This window comes from Hyaena hyaena, unplaced genomic scaffold, assembly GCF_003009895.1.
Source record: "Hyaena hyaena isolate Hyena2069 unplaced genomic scaffold, ASM300989v1 scaffold_58, whole genome shotgun sequence".
Classification (NCBI taxonomy): domain Eukaryota; kingdom Metazoa; phylum Chordata; class Mammalia; order Carnivora; family Hyaenidae; genus Hyaena; species Hyaena hyaena.
In genome coordinates, this window is record NW_024080689.1 from 3,452,464 (window position 1) to 3,476,405 (window position 23,942).

Here is a 23,942-nt window from a genome sequence, read left to right on the forward strand (position 1 = left end):
CTCACAGTTAGTGAGTTTGAGCCCCGCATTGGGCTCTGTGCTGACAGCATGGAGCCTGCTTGGGGTTCCCTCTCTCTCTGAAAAAATTAAAAAGTAATCTCTACCCCCACTGTGGGGCTCGAATTCAGGACCCAGAGATCAAGAATCACATGCTGGGGTGCCTGGGACTCTGGATTGCGGCACAGGTCACCATCTTTGGGTTCATGAGTTCGAACCCCACATCAGGCTCTGTGCTGACTGCTCAGAGCCTGCTGTGACTCTCTCCCCCTCCCCTGCTCTCTCTGTCTCAAAAATAAATTAACTTTTTAAAAGTCTCTGCCTCTCCGACTGAGCCAGACAGACGCCCCCCAGCTCTTATTTAGCAACCAGCACTATTCAAGGCACCAGGATACACAGAGAAACAGAATAAATGGGATAAAGCTTCTAGGTACGGTATAGCGGGGAAACAATTACAGCATAGGTACAGTCTAGTTGGGGAAACAATTACAGCAGAGAGTCAAGGCCATCGCACAAGAATGAATGATGTGCTCAGACTGCACTAAGAAGGAGACAGCTCTCTCTGGTTGGCAAGATCAGGGAGAGATGGAAAGACGCTTAGGAAGTGACCAACCAGGCGGGCGGCGTCCGAGCACCTGCGCCGAAACCCGTTCCGGGGATGCCAGACAGGAAGTCACGGGCGAGCGGAGCTTGGGGGCCCCCGAGCCGCTGCGGCTGCGCAGAGACCCCGGGAGCCGGAGCCGGAGCCGCGGCCGCGCCCACCGATGACGTCACGGAGCGCCCTGCCCGTGAGCCCTCGCGCGGCAGCCGTTCGCTGGCCGTCCCTGGGCGTAGCCTCGGGCGCATCATGGAGGCTGCCGCGGCTCCGGCTGCCGACTCCGTGAGTGCCGTTCTCCGCCCCTCGTCCCTTTTTCCTCGTGTGCCCGGGTCCTCCTCCTTCCCCTGCGCCCTCCACCTCGTTTCTTTGCCTCCCCGCCTTCGCCGGCCGCGCCCGGGCGGGGGGGCCCTACCGTCGCCCGTTCTGCGAATGTATTTGTTCGTTCCCGAGGCGCCAGCGGGGAGCCTTGGACACGCCTCCGCCCACCCTCCGGGCTTCCAGCAGGTGGCGAAGCCGGGGGGCGGACTCGGGCGCTCGGTGGGGCTGAGGGTTCCTGGGGGAAAGCCCATGACGCAGCTGCAGTGCGAAGGGATAACGGCGATCGAGAAAAACGCCTGAGACCCGAGGCGCACGTAGGGGTTAGCCAGGCAGAAAAGCGCCGAAAGGGGGTTCACGGCGGAGGCAGAGACATGTTCAAAGGCAAGGGATCGAACAGGTATCTCTGAGAAACTCAGGTTCCTGTGGGCGGTGATGGAGGGGTGAGAGCTGACCGTCTTAGAAGTCTTGGCTGAGGAGCGACCCTACACTGGAGGGTAATCGGGAGTCAGTGAAGGGTTTTAAGCAGAAGAGCGATTGGATGGGATTCGGGTTTTCCCTTTCCTGAGGTAGCAGTGCGCGGAGTACCAGTTAGAAGGCTATGGTTGAAAAGCGGTGAGAGAGGATGGTGACCCCGACCATGGCAGCAATGTTGAGGTTCCAGACGGTAAAATAAATAAATAAATAAATAAGGAGGTAGAGTCAGTCTGAAAGATTTGGGTGTTGTGTAGGGAAAGGAAGGCATTAAAGGGGGTACTTGGAGTTTCAGGGTGGAATTATTTGGTTGAGGGTGCTACTTGCCTATTAGTGGACTTCGGAAGAGGAGTGGTTTTTTTTTTTTTTAACTTTTAAATTTATTTTTAACAGTGCTGGGATGTGTGGTGCCCGTAGCTTAGGGAGGTGTAGGTTAGGAAGGTGGAGAATCGGGTAGGCAGATGGATATCACTAGAGCTCAAGATAGATCCCGGCTAAATTCGCATCTATGGATGGCTAGTCAAGACTTCCACCGGCTGAGGTCATTGAGGGGAAGGTGTATAGTGTTCTCAAACTTCAGGCTTTATCAGTACTGATCTGGGGAAGCTTATTTTATTTTCTTTATTTTTTATTGTTTAAAAAATTTTTAATGTTTTATTTCTGAGAGAGAGAGAGAGAGAGCGTGAGCAGGTCAGAGAGAGAGGGAGACACGGAATCCGAAGCAAGCTCCAGGCTCTGAGCTGTCAGCACAGAGCCCGACGCGGGGCCCGAACCCACCAACTGTGAGATCATGACCTGAGCCAAAGTCGGACCCTTAACTGACTGAGCCACTCAGGTGCCCCTGGGGAAGCTTATTTTACGATAAAGATTCCTGCATCCCCTGCTCCTGCCAAGATTCTGATTAAACAGATGAGATCCATGAATTCACATTTTTAATAAAAGTTAGGTGATTATGGGACGCCTGGGTAGCTCAGTCTGTTAAAGCATCCAACGTCGGCTCACGTCATGATCTGGCTGTTTGTGACTTCGAGCCCTGTGTCCGGCTCTGTGCTCATAGCTCAGAGCCTGGAGCCTGCTTCGGATTCTGTGTCTCCCTCTCTCTCTGCCCCTCCCGTGCTTGTGCTCTCTCTCAAAGATAAATAAAGATTTAAAAAGTTCTTTTAATTTTGCGTCTTTTTTATATATTTTTTGTAATTAAGTATATTTAAATTTAAATGCACATAGGGGCACCTGGGTGGCGCAGTTAGGCATCCGACTTCAGCTCAGGTCATGATCTTGCAGTTCGAGCCCTGCGTTGGGCTCTGTGCTAACAGCCAGCTCAGAACCTGGAGCCTGTTTCAGATTCTGTGTCTCCCTCTGTCTCTGACCTTCGTCTGCTCATGATGTCTTTCTCTCTCAAAAATAAATAGAACGTCAAAAAAAAAAAGTAGGTTCAGGGTACTGCGGTAGCCCCAGGAAGGGAGCAGAATTCTACCTGGGATGGTGCCGAGGCCGGTGGGGGGTGGGGGGTCATAGAGCAGTGCATACCATTTGCACACTGTCAGGATTGGTATGGGTTTGTTAGAGAGGCGAGGTCACCTGCGTGGCTCCAGTGCTCACATTGGGCACAGTACTCACAAGAGAAAGAGGTCAGGCCTGAAGTGTGGCTGGATGATGTCACACCTAAGGTTTCCTCTAATGTCTCAACTCTGTGGCTTGTCATCTCTATTTACGTGTCCTCCTAATTTCTCTTTTCATTCCTCTATTCCCCAAATTTCGTTGGTGCGCAGGTTGATTAGGAAGACGTTTTAACTAGATTCACTTTCCTCAGGAGCAAGCCTGGCTTGAGGCCGCCCGGACCTTCGTGCAAGAGACTGTGTGTCCAGCTGGCACGGAGCCCGATGCCCAGTTGACTCAGTTGGTGATTGACTGTGTGAAGACCATCTGGGGGTCCCAGGGAAAGAACCAGGGTTTTCCCCTGCCCCTCAGCTACAGGTAAGGGGAGGCGGGCTCCAGGAGGAACATAAACTGGGACTGAAAAAGAACTCCCTAGGTGGAGAGGCTGATATTCTTTCATTTGTGTATTAGGAAACTAAGATGCAGAGAATTAAGATGTCAGCGAGTGCAGATAGTTGGGTTTAAGACTGGAGTTCAAAGTCTTCTGAAGGTGTATCGTGTTTGTTTTTTACAACACTTCTGTTTCTTAAACTGTTGAAAGCAGTGTGAATAAAGCGCCATGAGGAAAGGGTTCCGTGGCTAAGTGAGTTTAAGAGACCTTGAATATGATGTGACAACCCTCTCTAAGAGAGTCACATGGCTTATTAACATATTAAAGGCTCTGAAAATACTGTTAAAAGAAACCCAATTACTCTCTTACAGAAGGAACTGATATCTCAAATATGGAGTGTATTATTTCTGAATTTATATATGCATATATATTTTTTTACATCTGTTTTAGAGAGAGAGTCAGCTCATGTGCAGGGTAGGGGCAGAGAGGGAGACAGAGGATCTGAAGCTGGCTCCCAGCTGTCAGCACAGAGCCCAGTGTGGGGCTTGAACCTATGAACTGTGAGATCATGACCTGAGCTGAAGTCAGACGCTCAATCAGCTGAGCCACCCAGGCGCCCCTCTTTATATTTTCATTGCACGTGCATCTGTCGCTAAGCAATATGCTGTAAGGTTTGCATATTTTTGCCTTTATGTAAATGGCACCATACCTTATGTATCCTCTGCAGTTTGCTTTCTTTTTTTTTTTTTTTGATTTTTTTTTTTAATGCTTTATTTATTTCTGAGAGAGAGAGAGACAGCGTGAGCAGGGGAGGGTCAGAGAGAGAGGGAGACACAGAATCCGAAGCAGGCTCCAGGCTCTGAGCCGTCAGCACAGAGCCTAACATGGGGCTCAAACCTGTGAACCGAGAGGTCACGTCCTGAGCCGAAGTCATATGGAATTCACCACCCAAGTGCCCCTTGTTTTTAATTTGAGAGAGAGAGAGTGAGAGAGCGTTCGTGTGCCAGGTGGTGAGAGGAGTAGAGGGAGGGAGAGAGAATCCTAAGCACACTCCACACTCCGCGTGGAACCTGACTCAGGGCTCGATCCCACAACCCCAGGATCATGACCTGAGCTGAAATAAAAAATCCAAAGCCCAACTGACTGAGCCACCCAGGCATTCCAGCCCTTGGGGCTTTTGCCCTTGAATCAAACTCCTCTCTTAGTCGGTATTTTCCACTGACCTTTCCTTGGGATCTTGGGGGATTTGTCGGGGTTAAGGATAATTTCCTAGGCTTGGATATGGCTTTGCAAGACGTCTGCTCCCTTCCGTCTGCAGCTTTGTGTCCGTACAGGACCTCAAGACCCACCAAAACCTCCCATGCTGCAGCCACCTGTCCTGGAGCAGTAGTACCTACCAGGCTTGGGCCCAAGAGGCTGGACCAAGTGGGAGTCCCCTACCCCGGGAGCGGCTGTTGCTCTTAGGGACACTGACAGACCTATCAGGGGACTTGGAGCAAGAGTGCAGGAAAGGAGACCTCTATGTGAAAGATAACACTGGTGTCCTGGTCTGTGAGGTGAGTACGAAGGTGAAGGTCAGTTGCTTCAGATCCTAACAAGAACGGTGTCTAGGGAGCGAGGCAATGATGTCTCTAAGGGAAGAAAGGTGGAGAAGGTGGATGGGACACTGGGGTCCTGGCTAACCCGCGCTTTTGGTCTTTTCTAGCTCATAGATCTGGACCTGTCTTGGCTGGGCCACCTCTGTCTGTTCCCCAGTTGGAGCTACCTCCCCCCTCCCAGGTGGTCTTCAGGGGAAGGACACTTAGAGCTCTTGAGTGCTCCAGTGCCAGTGCTCCCCTTGACCGGCAGCCCCGGCTCCCTCAGCCCTCTCTCTGTTCTCTACCCAGAGACCGCGTCCCGCCTGCTCAGGCACAGGTAGACAGTCCTTCCCTGGCGGGAGAGGACCGAGCGCCGTGCAGCTGGGAGGAGGGAGGCCAGGGAGAAAGGTTCTGGGAGCAGGACGGGTGGAATGTTCGACATCAGGGGGCAAGGGTTGCCTCTCTGGGTATCAAGAGTGGGAGTCTTCAAGGGAAGTTTGCCTCATCTAAGGTCGGGAAGAGCTTGAAGGGAGTCTTTAGAATGAATGACCGCTTTGGGCTAGAGAAATTGTAAATTCCTACAAGGTTACCTACGGCGGAAGGGAAGGCATCTATAGGGAAAAAGGAAGGAAAGAGGACTTTTCCCTGTCTTCTTTCTTCCTTCTTCAGAGGCAAGCTCCGAGGCGTGCAGCCAAACCTGGCTGGGAAGCTGGTCCGCTTGAGCGCTCTGGTGAGGAGTCAGAAGAAAGCTCACTTAGTCCTGTCTCTTGGCGGGTCCTCGCCAGCTGGCAGCCTCGTGTCTGTGGTCGTGCAGGTGAGGACGGGCGTCAGTTCGGGGCTGGGGAGGTGCCGCGGGGCTGTCAGAGCTCTTTGTGGGAGACAGGACAGTAGGGAAGAAGGCCAGGGAGGGGCATGGTTTTCTGGAACAGAGCTGTCGCAGGAGGAGTCCAGGGAGCACCATTCCTCCACCCAGGAAGCCGGGGGCAGGCTTTCCTGCTGTGCAGGTCGTTTGAGTGGACAACTCCTGTACTGCATGTGACTCCTTCAGACCTGCAGAGTCACTGTTTCTTCCCAGCATCAGCAGGGTGACCGAGAAAATGATACAAATTACCACCAGTAAGACATCGAGTATGTGCGCTGTTTTTTTTAAGAAAGAGACCGAGCATGAGTGGGGAAGAAGGGCAGAGGGGGAGAGAGAGAAAAAGAATCTTAAGCAGGTTCCATACTCAGCACAGAGCCCAACATGGGGCTTGATCCCACAATCCTGGGATCATGACCTGAGCTGAATCAAGAGTCGGACGCTCAACCGACCTAGCCACGCAGGCGCCCCAAGTATGTGCGCTTCATAAAGTTTTTGCAACGTGCGCTGTTGTCAAAATTTGATACTGTCTTACGACTCACATAATTATCTGAATAACATTTCAAAAGCATTTGAAACAGGTGCCTGGGTGGCTCAGTTGGTTGAGCGTCTGACTTCGGCTCAGGTCATGATCTCCCAGTTTGTGGGTTCGAGCCCCGCGTCGGGCTCTGTGCTGACAGCTAAGAGCCTGGAGCCTGCTTCGGATTCCGTGTCTCCCTCTCTCTCTGCCCCTCCCCTGCTCACACTGTCTCTCTCTGTTTCAAAAATAAATAAACGTTAAAAAAAATCAAAAGGATTCAGAACAGTTGAAGGCTAAAAAGGCTCTCTCACACATATCAGGAAAGGCAGCTTTGAAATGTGGCGCTGGCAGAATTCTTGTGTCCGTGTGTGTCAAGAGTGTGAGTGGCAGTTATTTGCGTGTTAAAGGAACCTGCGAAGTCTAGAACCCGAACCGCTTAGAGGCCACCTAAGTGTCTGGGCTTGTTTTTCCTCCTGGGTTATGGCGGAGCTTCCATATTTTCCTTACATTAGACTGTTTCCCGTGCCCTGGAGACCACGGGAAACGCCGTTCAGGGCGGAGTTGGCCTGAACGGGGCAGGAGCGATCTTGCTGTGTTCATAGGCTGCGGAGGAGACATGTTGGAGACATACTCTCACCCTAGATGACCCAGGGAATCTCTTCTGGGATGGAGGAGCTGAGATCATCTCTTGGAAATGAAAGACTGGACTCTGAAAAGAGGAGAAGAGGTTCAGGGTACCTGCCGTTGTTAGATAGCTGGGGACAGGAGGCCGCTCGGCACTGGGCCGGCGTGGGTCTGACTTCCTCAAGTGGGGCTTTTGTCTTAGAAGAGGAGTCGAGGGACCAGCCGTGCTGATGTGCCTAGTAGGCTCGGGGCGAAGGGCGGCAAGCAGGGCAGGGCTTGGGGTCCGCCTTCAGACCCTGGTGCTCTCGCAGAGGAAGGAAACGCGCGGTGTCTGAGCCAAGGCGGAGGGGCTGCGAACTGGCGCTTCTAGCGAGGTGGGAGGAAGTCTCCCGAGCGGAGGGCAGCGAGTGGGGAGCAGAAGTGCCCATCCGTGTAGTCAAACCCCCTTCGCCACTTGTCTGCACACGCGGGAAGCGTAAGTGAGGTCGTAGCAGTACCTTGCGACGAGGTGTGACGTCCAAGGTCTGCTCGGTGGCCTCCCCAGGTTGCAGGGTAGAGGTGGGTCTGGGAGTGGAGCACAGCAGACTGGGGGTTCGGGCGTCCGAGTCGGCAGTGTGCTCCGAAGCCCCTGCGAAGGGCCGTGTGTTCTCTCGGCCCTAGAAGGTTGTTGCACTTGGGAACGTTCTTCTCTCCCACCCCCCGCCAAAGCCTCAGCAGCCACACTGCCCCCGTCCTGGCTCTCCGAGGTTTAGTTTCTTTCCGTACTGTGTTGTTCCTCATTTTCCTGCAAAATAAAGTTTTCAGCCTGTCCTTTCTGCGTTTTCTCCCTCCTCTCGGCTCTTCCATCTTGTGTCCTGCGACTCCCAGGAGCGATCCTTCTCCGGCGTGGCCCATCTTCTCACTGCCTTGCCCGCCCCGCGTTCCGAACATTTGTATGTTGTTGCCTCCTGCTCGAATCCCCCTTCTGTCTCCTCTCCGCCTTGACAGGGCAGAGACATCCCTCAGGCGCCTGGGCAGAGGCCACCTTGTGTCGCTGGGTCGTCCTCATCGTTCTAACCCATCCTCACCTTCTCTTCTTGCCCCAGAACCTTGCGAAGTGTGTGTGGTTTGTGACACGCGATCACGTATGGTCCGCATCGTTACTTGAGTTTGTGTCTGATCCCCGGTGGTTGAAGTATGTTGGGGAAGAGGGACCGATCTGTTGTATTTGCCTTAACGTCTCTCCCAGCACTGAATGCGCATGTCTGCGCCCGTGTTGGTTACGTAAATGAAAGTCGTCTCTATGTTACGAGGTGCGATGGGGAAATGCAAAGGCCGTAACTGCGGGATGGCGTATTTCTGTATTTTGGCGGGATGGTTTGTATCTTTGGGGAGGGATTGGGAAATCTGCAGCATCGCCCCTGAGAGGGGAGAGATCCCGAAGGTTGAGCGTTAGCTGGCAGCCAGCACCGATGGAGAGGCAGGGGCGGAACCCCCGAGGAGCGGGTCTTGGAGGTCAAGTCGTGATGGAGAGAGACTGGCAGAGGGCCGGTGTCGTGGGAAGCGACTCACGCACCGTGTTGCCTGCCCCTGCACGAGCCAGATCCCTGCCCAGCTGGTGTGGCACCGAGCCCTCTGGCCTGGTAGGTCCTATGTGCTGACAGCCTTGCGAGTCGTCAGGATCCGCGGCCACTGTTACCGCGTTTGGACCACCAGTCCCTCCTCCCGTCTGCTGCCGCTGAGACCGGAGTGTGTGCGGGAGCTGGAGCTGGAGCTGGACGGACCCCTCTTGGAGGCTGACCCCCCGCCGCTCCCCGCGCCCGGCAGCTCCGGGGACGGGGACAGGGAAGCAGCTCTTTGCCGGAACTCTACGCTCTTGTCCTATAGGGTGAGCGTGAGGGACACGTCCGGGAGCTTGGGGGGCAGGAAGGGTGGGTCTCCAAGGAGGAAGGAGATGGCGATCCCCGGACCCTGTGGCGTGTCGGCAGGGCAAGGTCACTGGCGTGCTGAGTCAGCCGGCCGGCCTGTACGAGGTGGACGGGCAGCTGGCGCTCTGCCTCGCTTACCAGCAGTTCCACGGCCTCAGGAAGGTGGTGCGGCCGGGAGTCTCCCTGGAGGTACGTGCGGGGCCGGGTGGGGGGCCCTCTCAGCAGCCCCCCCGCCGCCTTTATGGCTAGGCCTTTTTCTTTTCCTTTTTTCTTTGCGCCAGCAGCAGGGTAGGAACGTCTGCAGCAAAAATACAGGACTGCGTGCGTGTTGGAGGGTGGGGATTGCAGACTTGTGCCAGGAACAGTTGCGGCTCGGGTCAGGGAGGGCCTTCGCACGGGAGGAGGCGAGGCTGGGGCCCAATGTCCGCCGTGGGGCCTGGACGATCTCGGGCAGCCTGCTGAGTGGCGGCCCGGCCCCCGCCAGCAGCCTCCCGGGCCCTGGAAAGCGGAGTGGAGCTCGGGGGAGGGGAGGGTTTGTGGCGGGACGTGTGGGGCAGCGGGGCTGGAGGGAGGTGCCTGTGGGGGGCAGTCGTGTCTCCCCTGGAGCCCGGGCCAGAGGGGGGACCGCGGTGACTCTGCCCGCCTCACCCAGCTGAGGGCTTCACCTCTGCTGCGTCGCGTGTCGTGCCTTCCTCCAGCTGCAGGACGCGCACCTGCTGCAGTCAGTGGGCGGGGGCACGAGAAGGCCGGTGCTGGCCCCCTGCCTCCACGGCGCCGTCCTGCTCCGGGGCTTCTCCTGCCAGAAGCCCGAGACTCCGTCGTTCCACCAGGCGCAGGGGGCCTCCCTGTGTGAGCAGCTGGTGTGGGAGCGCCAGCTAGGACTCCCCCTGTACCTGTGGGCCACCAGGGCGCTGGAGGAGCTGGCCTCCAAGTGAGGACAGGGGTCCGGCCTGGGAGGGGGCGGGGGGGGAGCCCGGGGGGGAGGACGCCTCCTGGGCAAGGGGAGCCGGGGCCTGGAAGAGGCGCCCCCGCCTTCGGGGCACGTGACCGCCTCTCCCCCGGCCCAGGCTGTGTCCCCACGTGCTGAGACCGCACCAGCTCCTGCAGCACTCCTGTCCCGGGAGCCCCAGCCCGGGGCTGCAGCTTCTGGCCCCCATCCTGGACGTCCTGGCCCCGCCGGGCAGCAGCCGTCGCAACGCCCACAAGGAGATCCTCGAAGACCCGCACCACTGCCCCCTGCAGAAGGTACGAGCGTGTGCGGGGCAGGCGGGCGGCCGGGCAGAGCACACGGGGCGCGCCGTGTGACGGCCCCGCTCCCCCTGCCAGTACGTGCGGCTGCAGACGCCCTGCTCCTTCCCGACCCTGGCCACCCTGAAAGACCAGGGCCGGTGCCGGGCCTGGGCCTCCTTTGACGCGAAGACCCTGCTGCCCCTCCCGGAGGCCTCTCACCTGAGCAGCAGCCAGCTCAACCAGCGCCTGTCCTGGTCCGGCCTCTCTCTGCTGCCCTCCACCTTCCACCCGCCCCAGGTAGGTGGGGCGCCCGCGGGGCTCGGGGACTCCCTGCCGCCGTCACAGCCTTTGCTCGTCACCGTGGCCACACTGGCCTTGTACTCAGATCGCCGTCCCTTGTCAGCCGCCCTGTTCGCTTCTCCCCGCGGCAGACAGCTGGGCAGGCTAACACCTCCCCTGCCTGCGCTCGCAGAGCGCTCTTGCTCTGAGTCCCTGTTTCTGCCCGTGCGGGAGAGAAGCCCAGCCTCCTTCCGTGTCCCGTGAGGCCCCGTGTGGTCCCCTGCCGACCTCGGTTCGTGGGAACGCCCGCGGGTGTGTTTTACATCTGTCTACCTCTCCCGATACGAGTTCTTTGAGCTCAGAAGCTGCGTCTTTTCTGTTTGCTTTGTAGCTAACGTTTACCGGCGTCGGGCTTATAGTGGACGCTGAGTGTTTAATGAACACTGACACCTTGTCTTTCGTCTCCCTGCAGGTTTTAATTGGGCTCCTGGCGGCTTCGTCTCACAAAGGCTGCCTGCAGCTTCGGGACAGAAGCGGCTCCCTCCCGTGCCTCATCCTGGCCAAGCACTCTCAGCCCATCAGTGACTCCCGGCTCATAGGTTTGCAGTTCAGAAGGGGAGACAGGGTGGGGGCTAGGGAGGGTCTCAGAACAGCGGGGTCGGGAGGAGGCATCCACTGGGATGTTCTCGAGCTGTGATGTGGCATGTGTTGGTCCACGAGGCTGGGGACAGGTCCGGGACACCAGTACCGGCGGAGGGACCTGAGCAGGGGTTTCTGTAGCTGGAACGCCTAGCGTTCATCCCTCCAACCATAGCTCCTGATGTGCACGGCAGATGTTGCTTCTTAGCTCGGAAGATGAATCGTCGTCTTTGGACTTGCTGAGATTTATGGACAGGGAAGGTTCCTGTGAAGGAAAGTTTCTTAGACCGAGGAACAGGCCTTGTAGGGATTTGTGAGAAAGTGGACTTGTGGCCGGGGGCAGGATTGGACACACGGCCGGGACGGTTTCTCCCCTGGAGATGGCGTTTGTCTCGGGAGGGGGGGCAGGCCTGGGCCCTCACCGTGTGTTAGGGGAGCAGCTCGGGCCTGGGCCGGGCGGTGAGGCCTGCAGGGTGGTCTCCTTCACTGCCCAGCCCCTGCTCTCTCCTCTTGCCAACAGACAAAACTTTCTCTCTCTAGGCTGCTTGGTGCGGACAGAGAAGTTCCAGTTGATCATAGAGAGGAACATCAGGACCACCTTCCCTTCCTACAAGGAGCTGGGCATGACGGGTTTCGTCCAGAAGCAGCAGGCCAGGTTGGCTCCTCGGGGTGGCGGCGGTACCCCAGGGGGAGGCAGGGGAGGGAAGGGCCTGGTGGGGGTGGTGGTCGGCTGGGGCCCGCGACACCCGATGCCGGCGTCACTCAGAAACCTCTCCTCGTTTCTCCCCAGGGTCTACATCCAGTTCTTCCTGGCCGACGCCCTCATCATGCCTGTGCCGAGACCCCTGCTTCTCTCGGCCGCCTCCCTCGCTCCTTCTCAGGCGGAGCCCGCCCTCCCAGACGGCGCCCCCACTGAACAGAGCCGACTGTTCTTGCTGCTCCACAAGGAGGCCCTGATGAAGAGGAATTTCTGTGTCCCCCCCGGAGCTAGTCCGGAGGTGCCCCAGCCCGTCCTCAGCTTCTGCGTGTCGGGGAGCTGGCTTGGGGGCACCCAGAGGAAGGAGGGGACTGCATGGGGCCCACCTGAGCCCAGCAGAGATGAAAGCAAGGATCAGAAGGTAACCCGGACTGCGGGGACCTGGGGCCCGGCGTCCTGTGCCGCCAGCTCCTGCCTGAGACCCCGGCACCTCCCTCCCCCCCTCCCAGGTCCTCCTAATCTTCCGTGGCTCCTCCATCCGCTGGTTCGAGTTCTTGCACCCGGGTCACGTCTACCGACTGGTGGCTCCTGGCCCTCCCGTGAGTGCCCCACCTCGTGCTGCCTTCACCCTTCCCCGGAAAACTTTCTTGGCTTGGGGCCCGGGGCGAGCGGCAGGCCCGGGGTACTGTCAGGGTCTCCTGGAGCAAGGGCGGAAAGCCTGTCTGAGTCTGGACCGCTTCCGTCACCGGGCTCCGGAAGGAAAGCGACCTCGTCCTAGTATTTTGCGAGCCTCCCTCTGGAGCAGGCCGCGCTCACCGAGCTGTCTTCCTGTCCCCGGCAGACACCACTGTTGTTCGAGGAGGGTGGGCCATCCTGCGCGGTGCAGCGCCCTCTGGAGCTGGCTGGCTGCCCGTCGTGCCTCACTGTCCGGGACGAGTGGACGCTGGAGCTCGAGAGCGGCCGGGACCTCCCCAGCGCGCCAGACGCCACCAAGGCCCTGCCCGAGTCCTCGCTGGCCGAGCTGCTCAGTGGCGAGTAAATGTCCACCGGCCGCACTCGGGTTTGGTGCCGCGCTCTCCATAGCGCTTGAGCTCCCAGAGGAGCGGCGTCCGTGGGAAGGACAGAAGTGGTGTTTCGTTCCCCCGCTAGCGTGTTGTCGTTGTGAAGGGATCGTGAGTGAGCTTTCTCACAATGAAGGAAAAGCTGTAGCAATCAAAGGAAATATTAAAAAGAAAAGATTAAAAAGAGCAAAGCTGAACATTGACGAGGGCCTTCCTTTTTCGTCCAAGTAGTGGCTTGTCCTCGAATCTCTTCCGATGCTCTGCTCTCTTACTCTGCTGTCCCTGTATTTCTGTGACCCTGCAGCCACACCAATTCCCTGGTGTCCTTCTCGGCCGAGGTTTTGTCACGGACACTGTGTGAGCCGTTCCTGGCCCCTTTCTGGACGAGGCCCGGTAATGACACCTCCTTTGGGGGGTGGGAAATAGGGGGGTGGGGACTTTGTGGTCCTGGCAGATGCCACTGACCCCCACCTTCTGTAGGCAGCGCCCGGACCTCCAGAGGGTGTGTGAGGCTGACCGTGGCCGTGCGGGCCGCCGACTGCCCGTTCCCCCCTCACCTGGACATCTACATCAAGGACCCGCACTTGCCTCCGCCGCTGGGCCTCCTGCCGGGAGCCCGGGTCTACTTCGGGCAGCTGGAGAAAAAGATTTCCAGGTGCAGATCTGCGCGGCCGGCTTTGCCCCCGCTCCCCGCCGACGGGGCTCTCGGGCCGTCACACCGATGTGCTGTTAGTGTGCCGCGCATGCCCTGTCCTCCGGTGGGGTGCCCGCGACGGCCTCACCTGGCTTCTTTCCCTCGTCACTCTTCCTCCTCCGCTTGTAGATCCCACAACGTTTACTGTTGTTTCCGGCCGTCCACTTACCTGCAGGTCCTGAGCTTCCCCCCGGAGAGTGCCATCAGGTGGGTGCCCCGGGCCCTGCCCCCCAGACCTCCGGGCCTTGTGTCCGCTGCCTCCACGTGGCCCCGGCTTTGGGAGCTTTGCCCTCACTGGTCTGCAGCCCTGGTGAGGCATGTGGAGCCAGAACGGTTTCCTCCGCCCCAAGTAAAATCGCCTAATACTTCCTACCTTAGCCAGAAAGAGTCTGTTTTTGAAGCTTGTGCAGGCTTTTCAGCCTAAAATGTCGCTCTTCCTTGGCTGACCTCTTGGGTCAAACCTGAGCAATAATCTACGGTCAGGGGTCGGGATGCAAGATGGGCCGTGGGGCTTCTCGGAGAGTACAGAGGCCACCGCTGTCCCTGTCCCTGCGCAGTCCTAGACCTCACTCGCTTCACCCCTGTGGGCCGTTCCGTGACTTCTCCCTCCCCGTCTTCAGTGCACCCCTGCCCAGCATCTTCCTGGCTGAGCTGCTGCAGGGGCGCCGGGCCCCGTTCCGGGCCACCGCCTCTTGTCACGTCGTGTCCGTCTTCAGCCTTCAGCTCCTGTGGGTCTGCGCTCACTGTACCAGTCTCTGCCCCCAGGTACGGGCGGGGCCGGGCCCAGCCGGCGCGGGGTGGCTGTGGGGGCGGCTGTGACGGGGCCGGAGGGTTCATCCAACTGCTCTCCTCGCCGCAGGGGAGGTGTACTCGGCAGGGCGCCACCTGCCCCACGGAGACGTCTATAAGCCAGGCCAGCATCAGGTGAGCGCACAGGGTGGGCACCCGTCGCGCCATTTATTCCCCTTCTGCGTGACTTCGCCTGTGTGCCGCCCCGTTAGCACAGTTCCTGGCTGGTGGGAATCCTTAATAAGTATTTGGGACGAGTGAACGAAGGTAAAATGAGTTAAGACTGGAGTGAGGCGGGGGGACGGGGGCGGGGGGGCAGGAGGCGGTCGGGGTCCCCGGACACCGGGGGGGGCCGTGGTGTTCTTGCTTCTCCCCGGCCCCTCCTTCCCCCAGGCTCCTGGTGGAGGACGGCACTGCCGAGGCTCTGGTCACCTGTAGGAACCATCATGTGGCAGCGGCGCTGGGGCTCTGCCCTCGGGAGTGGACCTCCCTCCTGGAGTGTGTCCGAGGGCCGGGCAAGGTGGCCTTGCAGTTCAAAGGGCCCGGAGCCCACGTGGAGGTGAGACGAGGCTGGGAGGTGGGGGCCCGACCCCCAGATTCCCAAGGGCTCGGTAGGAGGTTCAAGAATTTGAGTTCTGGGGGGAAAAACGTAACAACTTGAATCCTGATTAACCCCGAGCGTGCCTTTCTAGTCCTCAGCCAAGATTGATGAGCCGTTGGTCCTCTTCCTGCGGACGCTCTGCACCAGCTTCTCTGTCCTCCGCCCCATCGTGCTTGCTTTTGAGCTTGAGAGGAAATCCTCCGTCGTCATCACTGCGGCGGGTAAGGGAGGAGGGGGATGCGGGCAGATGGGTCCCGGGAGGAAGAGGCGCTTCCAGAACTGGGGAGGAGGCCGGTGGGTGGCTGGGTGGGGACTACGGACCGGACCGCACGCCTAGGACGCACACTTCCGCTCTTCGCACCGCAGAACCTCCTCGGCTGCAGCGGTTCCCGTGTGGGGAGCAGACCGTCCTGACTCGTGTGAACCCCAGGATCCAGCTGTCCTGCCTTTCCATCCAGGAGCCCAAGCACCCCAGCTCCCTGGGAGCCTTTTCTTTGTCCTGCTAACGACGACTGCAGGGGGGCTGGAAAGTCCCCGAGGCCCCCCACCCCGCCCGTGCCCCCCCCCCACCCCCCGTGCCCCCTTACCTGCTCTGTGATCGCACCAGGACCCCGGGGCCTGAATTCACCAACGGCTACTCTTGTGCAGTTTCCTGTTCCGGTGCCTGCCTGCCTGCCTTGAAGTTGTTGAAATGGGCAGATCCTGGTGGTGTTGAGGTGTCCTCTCTGGTGGGGGTGGAGGCGGCCCTGCGCCCCTGGGCTCTGCCTTTGGGGGGCCATTTGTGACAGGCCCTTGGCCTGCAATAAAGCTCTGGTGATGTTCCTCACTCTTGCTCATCTCGGGGCCCCAGGCCTGCCCGCCAGGCGGCCCTCCCGCCGTTGGGGCTGTTGGCTGCCAGGGCCAGATCGGTTTGGAGAAGAGCTTCTGGTCCCACACAGCTGCCAGAAGTCGGGCCTTACAGGGAAGAAACTGGGGCGTGGAGGACAGGGTAGACAACATGGCTGTGGTGGTCTCAGCAGCAAGGTTGGGTCCAGGGAGAGGTCAAGTGCGCCTGCTTGGAGGGCTGGGGAGAACATGATGGGTATGGGGGAGGGGGGTGCCAAGCACTAGCAGGGGCTCCTGAGGGAGCCCCCGTGAGGGCTGAGGGCTTCTCCTGGGCCAGGCCTAAGGCAGATACATAGATCCGCGGTCAAAGCCTTCAGACTCACGGGAATTCTGAAGTCAGGCTTCAGGAGTTGGCAGGAGCAGTTCTTTGTGGGCGATGCTGCATTTGGTGTTCTAGTTCTTTCGTGGGAGCTGTTCACTCTCTCCATGGAGAGCTACGGTGGAGTCACCTGTCAGGGGCCTCTTCCAGTTTGCGTTTGGAGAACCTTCGGGTTGTGGCCTTGCGGGCTCACCTATACCCTAGTGATGCATATGTAGAGACTTGAGGGGCGGTTCCGACGCAGATGGCCGGTTAGCTCAGTTGGTTAGAGCGTGGTGCTAATAACGCCAAGGTCGCGGGTTCGATCCCCGTACGGGCCACGTAGGCTTTTTATTTTTCCAACCCCCTCGCCCCGCCCAGTACACCTGCTGTTTACCGTAACCCACAAGTGTCTGCGCCGAACCGATAGACTGTGGCTTGCAGACGACATGGGACCCACCGCCTCTCGAAACAAATCGCTAGCACACGGCTCGGGAGGGAGGCCCCCGGGTCGGGGCGGAGGGAGCCCTCCCCGGGAGGCGGTGGAGGACCGGGTCAGATCCCGGCGGAGGAGCCCAGGGAGGCGGGGCGGCTGGGGCGCGGCGGCCCCAAGTCCCCCGCGGGGCCGGCGCGCGCGCTCTCCTGGCGCCGCACCGGTAGGCCGCTCGGGGCGCGTCCACAAGGCTCGAGCACTGAGAAAGGCTAGCACGCGGGCCGGCTCCCGACGGTGTAGTCGTGGCCGAGTGGTTAAGGCGATGGACTAGAAATCCATTGGGGTCTCCCCGCGCAGGTTCGAATCCTGCCGACTACGTACGCTTTTTCTTCTCCGACGTTCTGGCCGCGTCCCTCCGGGTCCAAGGTCAGATTCCTCAGAAATACGGGGGCCGGGGATCCTACACTCCTGCGGGTTCTCCAAGCCAGCACTCCTGCCTGGGGGTCGGAACTTTGCTTTATTCCTTTCGACACTGTGGGGAATCCCGAGGTGGGGTGGGGGTGATGCCGGATCCCGCCGCTCTGCGGAAACTCGTTTTGGAAAAGTCTGCAGGCGCCGGGGCCGCGCTCCGAGCGCTCTCTTCCTGTAGAGTAGCCTCGGAAGGCGCCCGGGTGTCTTTGGCGCCGTGGCTTAGTTGGTTAAAGCGCCTGTCTAGTAAACAGGAGATCCTGGGTTCGAATCCCAGCGGTGCCTTTATTTCAGCTCTCGGGGAGGACTCTGACGTTTTGTTGCTAAATCCATCTCCCCTGATGGGTTTACCCGAAGTTTTTACACCAGGGGAGCAAGGGTCCCAGTTCCGGCCTCTGAGCGCCTAGATTTCCTGCGGAAACGAGCTGCCACTCCCGGGAGACGACCCCCGAAAGCTCGCCCCTGCGACCCGGCCCAAGTCTTCCTTCGCCCAGCCGCTGAGGCACCGGCTGTGGGGGTGGGTCAGGCTCGAGCCCCGCGAGAGAAGCCCCCCGCCCAGTCTCCACCGCAGGACGCCCCCGGGCGCCTGAGCAGCCTTGTTTGGGGTGGTTCTTCATTGTAGTTTGGGGGGGTTGGGGCCCCTAAATTATATATGTGTGTATATATATATATATATATATTTAAATGCCTTTTTCACTAAAAAGAATTTGGGGGGTGTGCATCTCCCATATGCTGCTCTTTTACCTACAGTTGCCTGCATCAGTCTATACTAACCGGCAGTCGGGTTAGGAGCTTGCAGAGAAGCCATGCTATCCGCTTTCCTCCAAGAGGGTGCGGACAGGCTGGGACCATGACAGTGGGCAGTGGGAGCAGATGAGCGCTCGTTCTCGGGTATGTGGGGGGGAAGTGTCTCCAAAAGGTCAAGAGCGGAAGCCAGGAGGGGGGGGGGCTCACTTCTGGAGCCCGAAGCCGACCTCCAAAGGCTGTGGATGCAGGAGGCAGGAAGGAGGATCTACAGGCAGTTGGCAGGGCCTAAGCCGTCCTGGAAGACACGCAGAAAGATCTGGATGCAGTGATACAATCCTTTGGCTGCCGAACCATTGTAAAGTGTCTGAGCAGAAGTATGGTCTTGAAGGAACTGCTATCTTGAGAGGACAGGTCCTGACGCCGCACCACCAGGAGAGGTTAGTGCCAAAACGCGACGGTCCTCTGTGCCTGAAGGCACAGCCCGTTTCCTCCAAGGGCTCCTGAGAAGGAAGAGGAAATCGCAACCCAGTGCGCTCAGGGCAGGGACAGGGGGCCGGGACAACATGGAGAGGGGGCGACTTGTGGCGCCTGAGAGTAGAGAGTGATGGGGGTGGGGGGCTTTCTGGAGGAGGGGAGCTAAGTCTTGAAGACCAAGTGGAAATTTGCCATACGTTCTCTCAGACAATGGGCACTGTATATCGGCCCTTGTTTCCGAAATTGTTTTAAAAATTAAATTAGATAATATGCTAGATAGACCCTACATAAAAGAATGACACGAGGGATCAGTGTGTGTGTGTGTGTGTGTGTGTGTGTGTGTGTGTGTCGGGGGTGCGAGGGTGGAGACAGGTGGTCATAGAAATGCCCGAGGCCGGCACCAGAGCAGTTGTAGAGAGATGGGAAGGAGGGATTGAATGCCAGGCATGTTTAAGATTTAAAAAAACAAACACAAAAACAAAAAAAACCCAACTCAGTAATTGGTCAGATGTGGAGTCTGAAAAGAGGCAGACATTCAGGATGAAGCCGGGGGTCTTGAGCGTTTTAGGGAAGCGCTGGGGGCAGCGGGGGAGGCGGGTGGGCGCACAGGTGCGAACACCTCGAATTCACCGAGGATATTTTTTTCACTCTTTCCCACCCAATCTTTGTCAAGCAACTGTGACTGCCGGAAGTTACAGCTTAGAACTCCATCTTTCCGTGCAAAGCTTTGGCTCCTGTTAAAATCTAAAATCCGACAAATGAAACATGATCCGTTTATACCTTGGTTCTTGGATCCTACAAGAGGGGGTCCCTGGGTGGGGCTGAACTCTCTGACGTTGTACGCGTTTCTCCAGGGAAAGCGATCGCGGTCTATGAGGGCTGCAGGGCTCCACCTCTGTGCAGAGTCTGTGCCGGAGACCAGGTGAGAGAGCGGGAGCTAGAGACTTGGGGGACAGTGGCCACCCAAGAGGAGCGAGAGAGAGAAATTGCAAAAGGGTAAAGGGGAGGGAGATGCCCGAAGCCCAGGCCTGAGCGCGGCATCCACTTGAAAAGGCCCGGCACGGGGACAAGACAGGACAGGCTGCTCTCTGCTGCCCTTCGCCGTCGCCTGGGCAGAGACACCGGAAAAAGAGAAAAAGCGGGGAACCCTTCGCTGGGGCCTCCCCACCGAAGTGCCTGTGGGCTGGGCGTCAGGAAGGGCCCGGCCCCCCAATCACAGGACTGTGGTTCGGCCCAGAGATGCTACCAGATCCCCGCCGGAAGAACTCCCGGAGCAGGTGGCGCGCAGGTGACCCCACCAGCTCCTGCGGGACCCCAGGCGCCCCCCAGGCGAGAGCAGGGGGAGTGTACTGAGAGCTCAGAGACCTGCGAGGGGACAGCATGGCAGACCCTGCGAGGAGGCCCCAAGGCCGTGTGCTGGCCTCGGACCACACTCCTGCTGCCGTTCGCCTCGGAGCCCCTTACTTTCTGGGGGTCTTAGATGGCGGGTAGAGGGGTCACCTCCTCGGCCATCCTAGGAGGTAAGTGGACAGCGGAGGGTAGACGGGAGGGTAAGCGGCGCGGGTAGGGCTGGACGGCGGGGGCGGTCCTGGGCGCCGGAACTGTCCCCTCGCCCCCAACCACGCAGGCTGAAAAGCCTGTCCCCTTCCCCGCCCCGCTGGCCATTCATCTCAATGGCTCCTCCTTCGTGGGTCTTCTTGGCTCCGGGAATTATTCCCTTGTCTGGGCACCTGGCCTGCTCGTCACTTCAGGAGGATGGACAGGTGCAGGGACGGATAGAGGAGCCGGTGTTCACCTAGGGATCTCGGGGTTCATTCATGTCCCCCACCAGGCAACTCCCCCGCCTATCTTTAAAGCTCTACGCCAGAGGCCCGGGTCCGAGGACGGCGGGCGCAGGTGGCAACGGTTGAGCCCCGAGGTTACGGAGTGGCACCGAGACAGCGACCACAGGGAAGCGGGAGCTGGGGCGCTCAAGGTAGTCCTGGAGGGCTGCGCGGCGGCGGGGGTGGGGGGGGCCGAGACCACTCCCTCCTACTTCCCCGACGTTATTTCCTGGGAGGAGTCGACGTTCGCAGGCTGGAGCCGTTGGTTCCCGCACCCGGCTCCGGAGTCCGCAGCTAAGGGGAGGGTGGTCCCTGCGCGCGCGCCAGGACCACGGGCGCGTGAGTCGTGGCCCCAGGACCGCAGTGAATCGGGTACGACCTCTAAAGGCGTCCGCGAGCACGCTTGCACGTCGGCTCGTTGGTCTAGGGGTATGATTCTCGCTTCGGGTGCGAGAGGTCCCGGGTTCAAATCCCGGACGAGCCCGGCCTCAGTTTTGGCGCGAAGGCGGATGTCTCCGGGGGCTGGTGACCCTTGGAAAGGCGGCCCGCGCACCGACGGACCTGCGACCCCGCCGAGCCGGCGGAGAGCCTGCAGCAGGCGCGCCCGGATCCCTTTTGTCCTAAGGGCACAGCGGGCGGCCGCAGGGAGCGCGCGGGGCACAGCGGGGCCGGCACGGCGCGGCCACGTGCGCACCTGGGCCAGCCCGCTCCTTCCTGCGCGGCTGCTGGGGCTGTGCGTGACCCGCAGGGGACCCGAGTGGGGGCGCAGCCCGGGGGAAGCCGGGTCTCCGCGGCCTCGCGGGCTCCAGGCGCTCGGTCGCCGTCCGGAGCGGGCGCAGGAGCTCCGGCTGGCTGGTCCCAGCGGCGCGAGGGAGCCAGGTCCCGGCCCAGCGCGCGCCGGGCGCCAGATCCCCGAGCGGCGGAGCGCCCCTTCCAGCTCCTTCCTCGTTAGTATAGTGGTGAGTATCCCCGCCTGTCACGCGGGAGACCGGGGTTCGATTCCCCGACGGGGAGAAGCGCGCTGCCCTTTTCCTTCTTCGCATTGATAAATCCCACTTGCAGCCAAGCAACCGTCCTGGGTTGTGGGATGGAGACTCTTTTTTGGAGAGGGAAGGAAGAAGGTAAAAGGCGGTCTTCACTCTCCGGCTTCACGTTCCAAAAGCCCGGCGCGCAGCCGTCTATGCTGGCTGTGGGTCGTGCAGCGGGGTCCCGGCAGACCCCCGCTCGGGGAGTGGGAGGCATCGGGGGCGGAGAAAAGTTTCAAAACTAGGGTCGCTGCGTTGGCCGGGAATCGAACCCGGGTCAACTGCTTGGAAGGCAGCTATGCTCACCACTATACCACCAACGCCCGCTGCGGAAGGGGGCTCCCGACGCTAGCACTTGGCGCCGTGCGCGGCGCGCGGCCGGAGCGGAGCCCCGCGGAGCCGAGCGCAGGACCGACCGCGGAGCCGCGACGCGGCGGCAGGTGCGCCGCGGTTACATCTAAGGTTTGCCCTTGGGGGGGGGGGGCAGGACTGCGGCGACACCTCGATGGCTTTGTCGTCCCCAGTCATAAGTCCCAAACGCGCGGGTCGCTTCTGCGTTGGGCGAACCCCACGTGTCGCAAGGTTGGGGACCAGCCGTACGCCAAGCGCGCACATGGACCCGCAGTCGGAGGTCGGATTCCGAGGGGTCCGGGGGCGGCCCTGAGCCCGTGGCTCCGCCCCTTGTCGCTGACGATAGCTCTGTTCACGGGATCCGTGCCGCCGCGGGCTCGGGGAGGCCTCGTGGCGCAACGGTAGCGCGTCTGACTCCAGATCAGAAGGTTGCGTGTTCAAATCACGTCGGGGTCACGAAAGCCTGCAATTTTCCATGCCTATCTAGGCGTTGGTATTTTTCGGGGAAACAAAGGGAGGGGGAAAAAAAAAAACCCCAGCACATTTGTTTCTTTATGAGAAAAATACAAATCTCAGTGTTTCTGTGATTTAGCTTTTCCCAAAGTGTATGGGGTTTTCTCCTAAAATACCAGTGTCGGAACTAACAGTGCAGCTTTCCAGCAGGGACACCTTTCATCTCCGGTATCTTAGGTGTCCCAACACAAATTGCTCCTGGGCAGCTCCGCGTTCTTGTTGAGAAAATGTACCTGGAACAATACAGAGTCTTTATAAGAAAGGATGTAGTAAGAATTGATAGTTATTATAAGTAACAATTAATGAATTGAAGAGATGGTCTCCAGACTTCTCAATGGTCACTGAAAGCTTAGAGCCACCTGCATTTTTGCTGCCTCTGGTCTTATGGGGAAGAAAAGAAAAGAAAAAGAAGTACAGGCCAGCCACTCTTTCGGCCTTGTCTTTCCCAGCAGGAACTTTCTTCCTGGACCTCTCTTTCCTTAACAGTGCGTTTGTTTGAAAGCACCAGACCTGGGCGAGGCCGGCTCTGCACCACTCAGAGGGCAGACCCCTGCGCAGGCTGTGCGCTGTGCTTCCCCGGCCCCTTCCGCTCTGCTCCCTGGCCACTGTCCGGCTTTCCACCCACCGCAGCCACTGCATTTAATTCATAAAGAAGATCTTGCTCTCATCCCCTGGGGCCAGGTGATGCATTAGTCATAATGATGGCTGCCATAATGAGGGCTTGCTGTGTGCCACCACGGTCCCAAGCACCAGCGACCTTTCCTCAATTCATCCTGACAGGCTGCCTGCAAAGCCGCGTAACTATGCCCAACATAGCGCTGCCACTCAGCAAGAGTGAACTGTTTGCCAGGCGGCACAATGCACGTGGTGGGCTCAGAGGCAGAGCCGTAATACCCAAGCCCACGGGCTTTCTCCTGCATGGTGTCCCCCAAGAGCCCACCTGCGGGGTGAGCAGGCAAGGTTAGCAGCCCCAAGGGGAAGGGAAAGGTGATTGCGGAGTGTGGTTGATGGTCCCGAAGGGCCCTGGGATGACGGATGGGATATTTCTACTTTATAGACTAAGTCCAGTCCGCAGACATGTTTGGTGACTGATTTGCCAACATGGACGGCTCAGTCAATTTCACATGGAAATCTAGATTCCTAGCTTCTCTTGAAAATTCCAAAGATCCCGTCCACACCTGGAGGCTACAGTTTCACATAGTAACAGTCCACTAGAGCTGAGCCTTGTCTGTCTTTCAGACGCGCCCTCCCCTTTGCCACGCTCCCTATCACGGAAGCTGAGGTCTGTCATATACCAACCTAGGGTCCACCAAACATCCTAGGGTTCAGAAAAACCTGGATTTTTGGCCGAAACAGCAAGTGAGTTCCCACTCTGACCCCCTTTTCCTCCAGATACATAGCACTGATGGATAACATATAAAATATGGGGAACTAAAAGACCATAGCGAGGCTTACAATGAACAATTCAGGAGTCCCAAGTGCAAAGCCTTGAACGCGGCTGATGGTACAGATCTGCAGCGCTTGGAGCTTTGGATGGGCAGCAGCAGCAAGGTGTTAAAGTCCTAAGAGGAACCAGGGATCCTGACTGGGGACAGGGAGGGAAGCCAGAGCCTCAGCGCTAACCGTGTATCAGAAAAGGAAGCTGTAAAACAAACCACTGACTCCCTGCATGGAACCGCAGACCTGGACAGGCAGGAGCACTCACATGAAGCTCAAGCCCGGAAACGCATCCAACTTTCCGTCTCCTCCGTGACTGCATTTGAAATAACCTCAATATCACAGTGCGGCAGGAGCCCCCAAATACCATTATAAGAACTGATTTTTTGACCGGGAGCCAGGAGGTAACAGCAATGGCCAAATTGTAGGCCAGGGAGAAGCGAGTGACATGAAGAAAGAGAGAGGAAGCGACAAAATGAAACACTTTCCCAGCCAAGATGAAGGGACAAACCAAAATCGCAAAACATATGAAGGAGAAGCGTAAGTGGAACAGAGACAATAACTGGAAAATTAAATGAAAATAAATCTATGCAGCAGTCCGGCCAAGACTTTAGAGTAAGTATGATTGGGATACGTAAAA

General features: G+C 58.7%; 1 protein-coding gene and 7 non-coding genes across 8 annotated transcripts; 7 read left to right on the top strand and 1 right to left on the bottom strand.

The window, feature by feature from the left end:
* The first annotated feature begins 810 nt into the window (after positions 1–810).
* On the top strand, positions 811–15,674 carry CTC1 (CST telomere replication complex component 1). Its single transcript, XM_039231484.1, has 23 exons — positions 811–877; positions 3,195–3,358; positions 4,690–4,927; positions 5,077–5,285; positions 5,618–5,762; positions 8,534–8,818; positions 8,919–9,047; positions 9,557–9,789; positions 9,926–10,103; positions 10,185–10,385; positions 10,840–10,966; positions 11,547–11,661; positions 11,797–12,124; positions 12,213–12,302; positions 12,545–12,738; positions 13,069–13,157; positions 13,245–13,419; positions 13,588–13,665; positions 14,079–14,223; positions 14,318–14,382; positions 14,641–14,806; positions 14,940–15,069; positions 15,215–15,674. Exons 1-23 carry the CDS (start codon positions 845–847, stop codon positions 15,352–15,354), a joined length of 3,657 nt encoding a protein of 1,218 aa, XP_039087415.1. The 5' UTR covers positions 811–844; the 3' UTR covers positions 15,355–15,674.
* A 624-nt stretch (positions 15,675–16,298) lies between these two features.
* Positions 16,299–16,372, top strand: TRNAI-AAU. The gene has a single exon. It is a non-coding gene; the product is annotated as a tRNA-Ile (tRNA).
* A 388-nt stretch (positions 16,373–16,760) lies between these two features.
* Positions 16,761–16,842, top strand: TRNAS-AGA. Its single transcript has one exon. It is a non-coding gene; the product is annotated as a tRNA-Ser (tRNA).
* Positions 16,843–17,143: 301 nt separating this feature from the next.
* TRNAT-AGU lies at positions 17,144–17,217 on the top strand. The gene has a single exon. It is a non-coding gene; the product is annotated as a tRNA-Thr (tRNA).
* Positions 17,218–20,388: 3,171 nt separating this feature from the next.
* Positions 20,389–20,460, top strand: TRNAP-CGG. Its single transcript has one exon. It is a non-coding gene; the product is annotated as a tRNA-Pro (tRNA).
* A 458-nt stretch (positions 20,461–20,918) lies between these two features.
* TRNAD-GUC lies at positions 20,919–20,990 on the top strand. Its single transcript has one exon. It is a non-coding gene; the product is annotated as a tRNA-Asp (tRNA).
* Positions 20,991–21,252: 262 nt separating this feature from the next.
* Positions 21,253–21,324, bottom strand: TRNAG-UCC. The gene has a single exon. It is a non-coding gene; the product is annotated as a tRNA-Gly (tRNA).
* Positions 21,325–21,736: 412 nt separating this feature from the next.
* On the top strand, positions 21,737–21,808 carry TRNAW-CCA. Its single transcript has one exon. It is a non-coding gene; the product is annotated as a tRNA-Trp (tRNA).
* Positions 21,809–23,942: the final 2,134 nt, after the last annotated feature.

What these genes read in the sequence shown, in the direction of transcription:
- CTC1 (XM_039231484.1), top strand. Translation starts at nt 845, where the DNA reads ATGGAGGCTGCCGCGGCTCCGGCTGCCGACTCC. An exon ending in CTGGTGTCCTGGTCTGTGAG is followed by an intron (nt 4,928 to 5,076) that starts GTGAGTACGAAG and finishes GGTCTTTTCTAG; the next exon opens with CTCATAGATCTGGACCTGTC. An exon ending in GCCGAGCTGCTCAGTGGCGA is followed by an intron (nt 12,739 to 13,068) that starts GTAAATGTCCAC and finishes GTGACCCTGCAG; the next exon opens with CCACACCAATTCCCTGGTGT.